Raw genomic sequence first — 7,386 nt, forward strand, 5'->3', positions numbered from 1 at the left:
CGGTGCGGGCACCATCATCTTATAGAGTTGATTCAGATTCCGATCGGGAGGTTGATCCCGTTGATTTGAGAGAGCGGGAGGAGAGGGATGTTAGACGGGCGATGGGCGAGAGTAGGGCGATGCGGTACCGGGAGGAGGAGAGGGCCGAGCTAGATTTACGGAGGCTGGTACCTCTAGGCTCGTAGGGGGCTGGAGCATCCGGATCGGGGGCTGGAGCATCCGGATCTAGGGACGGGGGTGGTATACGTGATATGTTCAGCCGATCACGAGTTAGAGGGGTCCCTTCTACGGCTGATGTACGGGGATCACGTCCACGTGACTATCCACGAGGTCGGATCCTATCCTAGAGCAAGATCCCGATATTTTCGAAAATAAGGGGGCCAAGCAGCCCAAGATCACGGGTGCATGGAAAGGGATGGCGAAGAAAGTGAAGAAGGCGAAGTGTCGAAGTGGATGTACTACAATGCGGTTCCAGCCACATACAACACGGGGTCCTTATTATAGTAATATGGTTGACACTATTGCAAAGGCGGGTCCTGGACATCCTGGTCCTACCCCTAAGGAGGTGTTGACCACTTTCTGGCGAGGAGAAGGAGGAGCTGCAAGAGTACATCGATGGTTTGAGAATATTTTGGGAGACATATGGATGCACCATTATGTGTGATGGCTGGACCGGTCCGACAAGAAAATCCATCATCAACTTTATGGTGTATTGTGATCGAAAGATTGTCTTTATAAAATCTGTGGATGCTACTTTGGGCGGACAAAAGACCACGGGTATATTCTTGGACTTTTGCGGGATGTGATTGATGAAGTTGGGAAGGAGAATGTGGTGCAGATTGTCACCGACAATGGCGCCAACTTCAAGAAAGCCGGTGAGGTCTTGATGAATACAATTGGATATAACCTATATTGGACACCTTGCGCAGCTCATTGTATCGACCTCATGTTAAAGGACATCGGCAAGATCAATATTATCCAGAGCACAGTGGAGAGGGCCAAGCAGGTAACAAATTTCATCTACAATCATACTATTGCTCTGAATATGATGAGGCAGGCATGCGATGGTGAGCTAGTGCGACCCGGTCCTACGAGATTTGCCACGAATTTCATCGCTCTCAACAGTATTCAGGAACGGAAGTCGGGCTTGAGATCCATGTTTTCATCAGAGGAGTGGTTCTCATGGGTTGGATCAAAGTAAGTATTTTTATTTATTTTTTATCTATAGTCTTTACTATTTGATTTAACAAGTTGTTAACTTCTTATACATTTATACTATGAAATATGAATATCTAGTATGTAGTATTTAATTATTTATTACTAACTTAATGTGTTTGTGATAATTCAGTACTAGTAGTGGGCGCACCGCACATACGACAATCTCGTCTGATGACTTTTGGAGGAATGTGAAAATTGTGTTGGAGACCTTAGATCCTATAATAAAGGTCTTACGTATGGTTGATTCCTCCCTCGGGGGCCCACTATGCCGCACATATATGCAGCCCTGGAGAGAATGAAAACAACAATCCAAAGAGCTAACCCCGAGAGGTTTTGTTGCATATTTGAACATTGTTGATAGTAGATGGACCGCTCATCTGATGCATCCGATGCATAGGGCGGGTAAGTAGTTAGTCAGTGTTACTACTTATTATTATAATTTGTAACTTGTAGTAAATATTAATTCTTTGACTGTGAGTTTGTGAATTATGCAGCCTATTATCTCAATCCAAAATATCGAAGACTGAAAATTTGGGATTGCGGTCGGACTCTACTCGGTGCCGTTATGGAGGTTATTGGGAAATTAGAGCCAAACGTAACGGTCCAATCAAATTGCCATATGGAGGTAAGAACTTACAAACTTAGAACTTAGTACTTGCTTTTTATTTGTGAAAGAATTTAGCTAACCATCAATACAAATTATTGCGAGATAAAATACTTTAGAGATGCACTAGGGACCTTTGGTTCAGTTCTCGCTATTCAAAACCGACAAAATTATGATCCGGGTTAGATGCATGATTACATTTACATTACATTTTACATATAAGTGATACAAGTAGGATTTTTGTTAAGAATTAAAGTATTAACTTGCATTATTTGTGATAATGCAGTGAGTGGTGGATTCTATATGGGGGCGATGCGAGAGAACCTCCGAAGAGTGGCGGTGCTGAAATCCTCTCCCGGACTTGCTCGCCTCTGGGTGTGAGAGGAATTGGAGTACTTTTGGGATGATTCACTCGCGAGAGGAGGAATAGGCTGGGAAGTCAATGCCCGAATGACCTTGTGTTTTGTCACTACAACATGAGGCTAAAGTTAGAGAACACCCGTTTAAATACTAACAATGGGCAAGACAAGGACATCCAGGCTCGATGATATCTTCGAGCTCATGCAGATGACCAACATCCACTCACGGATTGGTTGTTGGATAGGGGCGCAGCTGTTAGACCAGCACGGGAGGTAGGCCGACCCAATCATTGCTCAAGCTGCGGGAGTTAATATAAATGAATACATGGCTTCTCAAGAGGGGCGGGTACATCGAGTGCGGCTGCCACCACGGCGGATGAGGATTGGATGGTGCTGCCCGGCACGCAAGATGATGATCCGAGATGACACCCTTGCTCCCGGTCCCGGTCATACTCGGAGGGATGATGATGACGACGGTGGTGGTGGTGGTGGTGGTGGTGGTAGTGGTGGTGGAGGAGTACGGGAACAATATCATGTTCCATTATCGGAGGCACGGGATCCCCCCCGAGAGATACACCTGGAGAGACTCGGTACACACATGCCACCCGGGATGACGATCATGGTGGTGAGCTTTATCGAGGTCGTCCTACGAGTTACAATCGGCCGGGGAGGGGGGAGTTTCGGGGGGGGGAGCAGCGGCATATGCATGGCCACCATGGGTATGGGTCGTATGGCTATGGTTATAGTGATGATACTCGATCATATGGCTCATACGGCCATTTTGATCCGATGGACGAGTTGTCGGGAGTGATGGGGTCCATGACCTTGGAGGAGTCTGTAGGCTCCACACCCTTATGGCTATGGTGTCCCTTCTGCTTATGGACACGATGATATGTCGTATAGGAGTTCGCACTATGGATATAATGATGGATCTTCCATGAGCTTGGCATCGCAGGAAGGCAGTACATATGGTGGTTGGGGTAGTGATGTTTGGGGTTATCAGCATCAGGGTGTCCCGCTTATGCCTCCATTTGGCTCACAGAGAACTGCTATGTTGGAGGCAACATACGGATATCCTTTCGACGCTACGATGTCAATTGAAGAGCTCCGTTCACGTTACCCCCCGAGGGGAGTAGTTTTACCGTCATGGATGATGAAAACTACGAGAGGCACTGGTTTCCTTGTATGTCAACAACCATCAGCATGACATGTCTTGGAATGACTTCAAGAAAATAATGGAGCGGAAGTTTAATGTTGTAGCCTATGGGCCTTGTACCCAACTATCAACGGAGACAGAGTGGAAGACATGGATCCACCAAGGCATAGTACTTGGTATTGAGTAGTTGTATTTGTATTTTATATACTTGTATTTTTCTTACTAATATAATAGTTTTGTGCTTATTTATGTTAGTTTAATTGTTTAAAATAAGGTTGTAAAATTACAGTTTTACCGGTATATACAGTCGATTATATGCCGATCCATAACACCAATTTAAGTGAGTTTTTAAGCAAAACCAACCATTCCATTGTGTTTATTGGCATCAAATTAGGCTACCCACCAAATTTCAACTCATTTGGACCAAAAAAACCCATCGAAACATGAGGGGAAAAAAATGTAAATAAATGGCAAAAAAATAACAAAAAAAAACAAACGGCCAAAAAAACAAAAAAAAGAAAAAAAGCCCTTTATTTCCAAAAAAAAAAAAAAAAAATTTATATTAAAAAAAAAAAAAACAAAATTTTTTTTTTTGGGGGGGGGAGAAAAAAAGTTTTTTATATAAAAAAAACCCCCCCCAAAATTTACAACCTGGAGAAGAGTCCAACTACGGGGGAGAGGATTGAGAAGTTACAAAAGAGCTTGAGTATTCGTTTCTTGATTGGCTAGGCGATCTGTTACGATATTTCCTTTTCCTAGTGTGTGATTGAAGAGGACATTTTCAAACTTGATGCAAGAAGCCTAGTTTCATGATTGATTGTTTTTAATTTCCAACATGGATTTTTTTTCTGATGTTTGTGTAGATCAAAAATATCCAAATTGTCTCTTTCAACCATGAAATGTGAGAGGTTCAGATCCTTGGTCAAAATTAAGGCTTTTCTAATGGCTAATGCTTCAGCTATCATTGCAGGCTGATCATCAAACCCCTCGTTGAAAGAGAGCACCATTCTCGCATAATGATCTATAAGAATGCCCCCATTTCCTGCTGAGAAGGATTGATTATGTTGCTGCAAATGAGACCCATCACATTGAATTTCAGCCAGCCTTCCTAAGGTGCTTCACATTTTATTGAAGGAGCTGTGGTTGACCATAGAGATGGTATAAGAAGACTCCATACCTGCTTACTAAACTGACATAATAAGAACAAACTTTCGGCTGAATTTTTCTTTGTAGCACAGAACAGTTGTCATGTATATCACAAACACTAGCCTTCAATAAATCTGGGGTTGATAATTTACCAAGAAGAACCTTCCAAAGAAAAATCAAGAAAAATCAAAACCTTGGAAGCTAATTGAAGGTGCCAAAAATTTAACCCGACCTATGATTTGAGTATTTTCCTGAGTTTTCAAAACCCATGCTGTACGAGATGCCACTGAGAATGTTTCTGCAGCAGGAAGTGACAAAATGATCGTATCTTTCAAATTATGATTTGGTAAAAGGCCTGTTTGGTTACATGAATCTTATAAGATCTTCTGATTACTGTTTGGTTGGGAAAACCCCTAGATTTATGAAATCTAGAAATTCATCTTTTTACACTAAAATTGTGAATCTGTAGATTTATGGGTATAAATGTCACCCCATACTATAAAAGCGCTAAACATTTGTGCATTCACAAAAATCAGCGTCAACCAAACAACTTTTCAAGATGAATCCACACTTTTCATTCCACAGATTTCAAGTTAAAACCAAACAGTTAATTTTATGAATTATGACTCCATAGATTTGAAATCTCTAAATATTTAAAATCTCAAGACTCATGCAACCAAACAGGTCCTAAAGGAATTCAAAAAATTGCAGCTTCAAAATCTGGAGGACACCATTACTTGGATCTCAGATCCAAGTTCCTTATTGTGCATTGATGAAGTCTGAAACAGTAGATGGTGCATTCTGTCTGCTGTAGAGGAAATAGTGCTGTTAACATTGAAGTACTGAGGGATCCAAAGTTCCTTGTAGTGCATCGATGAAGAAAGAGACAGTAGATGGTGCATTCTGTCTGTGGTAGAGGAAATGGTGCTGTTAACATTGAAGTACTGAGGGATCCAATTATCAAGCCAGGTGAACGTTTTCTCCATTTCCTACAAGGTGCAACTGACCTTTCACGAAGTCCCTAGCTTGGATGATTGGCTCCATCCCGAAGAACAGGGAGTAGTCGCTTTTGCTTGCAAGAAATGAGAGTGCTTGAAGTATTTATGTTTCATTAACCTTCCCCAAAGTGAATCAATGGGATTGAGGAGCTCCCAACCCTTGGGAGACAGAAGAGCCAAATTCACTGCTCCCATGTTTTTGAAATTAAGTCCACCCCATCGCTTAGAACAACAGGAAGATCAGCTGATTGTATGCACCAAAGAACCGTCTCCATTCAACCAAAGAAATCTCTATTGGCTTTATCAAGTTCTGATAGTGTTGCCTTCGGTGGCTTGAAGCATGATGTAAAGTATGAAGAGCATTGTTGAGCTTGTTGAAGCTCTAAACTCATTTGGAGAATTTTCTCTTCATTGCAAGGAAAGATGAACAATAAGAGAGTGGGAAGAACTGAGAGAAAGAGAAAACATTCAGGGATGAATGGGTTTGGCCCAGGAGGGTAGAGGAGCATGGAATACAACAGGGAGACCAGTCACAGGGTGATTCAAAGATAAAGTCTGAGCGTGAAGGCAATGGCCTAGCCATGTCTTCCCTTTCCATTCATGAGGGCCTTCATACTTCACATCCCCACAGATTGGTAATCCCAAATACCGACAATGCAAGCGGATTTGATGTGTTCTACCACTTTGAGGATTCGCTCTTATCAAAATCTCATCTTTCTTACTCTCAACTGTTGAAGAGACTTCCACACCAACATCTTCCACAACCAGCATTTCTTCTTCTTGTTGATCAGTTCTTGAATTCGTAGTTGGGTCTTTGAACCTTTCTCCTCCGTTCACTGATAGCACTTGGAATGAAGTTTCCATGCCCCTCACTAAAGAACCTCCAGGGAGCGATCGACCCACATCAGATGCGGCATAAACTCTCCAGGCACCATGCTTGGATCTTCCATGACCAGACGTTATACTGATGTTATCCCAGTTTGGGGCAGAACCGCAGCACAAAGCCACGTATGTCTTTGAAACTTTGTGATCAGTGAATGCCTTAACGAGCTTCCCTGCTACTTTATGAGATTTGGTTATGAGCATTACACCGCTGGTGTCGCGATCCAGCCGATTTGCAAGATGGAATTCTTCTGGGGTTTTCATTTCAGTCCCTGAAGATTCAGCAACTTCAATCTCAGGCAAAATTTCAATAACTTCATCGAAGAGAAAGGTGAGAAATTGGAACACTACCTTGAGAATCGTGAAGAAGACGAGGGATTGCTGACAAGACGGTCTCGCAGTAAATTCCTTGAGGCTTATTGACCACGATCAGATATTCGTCATCGAAGACAACATCGCTCCATGATAGAGCAAAGAGGGATGATTTCGAAGATGCAGAGAGGGCTCTGTCCAGTTCTATCTGCTTCGATATCAATGGCAATGGGGGAGACAATGGAATTGGGTAAATCAAGGGTTTCGGGTCGTCTGCTTTTGATGGATTGAGATGTGTAAGAGGTTTATTATCCTCCATAATTGTTACTAGAAATCGAAGGTGATGAGAAGGAGATGAAGTGCAGAGGAATCGGGAGATTGTGGTGGAAAGGGTTTTGCAGGAGAAAAGGGGAAGGAAAGAGCAGAGCATTGCAAGTAGGGAAAGAGCAGAGGAATTTGGAATCGCCCAGTTGGAGATATTTTCGTCATTCTGAAAAAAAATCAAGGGTAATTTGGGGAATTAGAGGATACGGGTTTTTCTTTTTATTGAAAAAAAATATATCACTTTAAATAAAATTACGTGAGTCATAAATGTCTTAACAAATAAAAGTTGTACGGTTGCCAGTCCTATTTGCTAGACCTGTAAACGGACCGGATTCGGCTTGGATAAACCAATATCTAAATCCGAATCCAATTAGCAAATCCGCTATC

The 7,386-nt window shown here is 42.4% G+C and overlaps 1 protein-coding gene across 1 annotated transcript; it reads right to left on the reverse strand.

Annotated features, from left to right (window-relative positions):
• Positions 1 to 4,562: 4,562 nt before the first annotated feature.
• Positions 4,563 to 7,145, reverse strand: LOC149023074 (Pseudouridine synthase family protein). The gene is made up of 2 exons (XM_089147405.1): positions 6,715 to 7,145; positions 4,563 to 6,635 (listed from the first exon to the last, which is right to left on the reverse strand). The coding sequence occupies exons 1-2, from the start codon at positions 7,103 to 7,105 to the stop codon at positions 5,950 to 5,952; spliced, it is 1,077 nt and encodes a 358-aa protein (XP_089003531.1). The 5' UTR covers positions 7,106 to 7,145; the 3' UTR covers positions 4,563 to 5,949.
• Between the last annotated feature and the right edge of the window lie 241 nt (positions 7,146 to 7,386).

The sequence above is a fragment of the Hakea prostrata genome, chromosome 3 (genome assembly GCF_041222555.1).
Source record: "Hakea prostrata isolate BN-2017 chromosome 3, UWA_Hpros_2, whole genome shotgun sequence".
NCBI lineage: Eukaryota > Viridiplantae > Streptophyta > Magnoliopsida > Proteales > Proteaceae > Hakea > Hakea prostrata.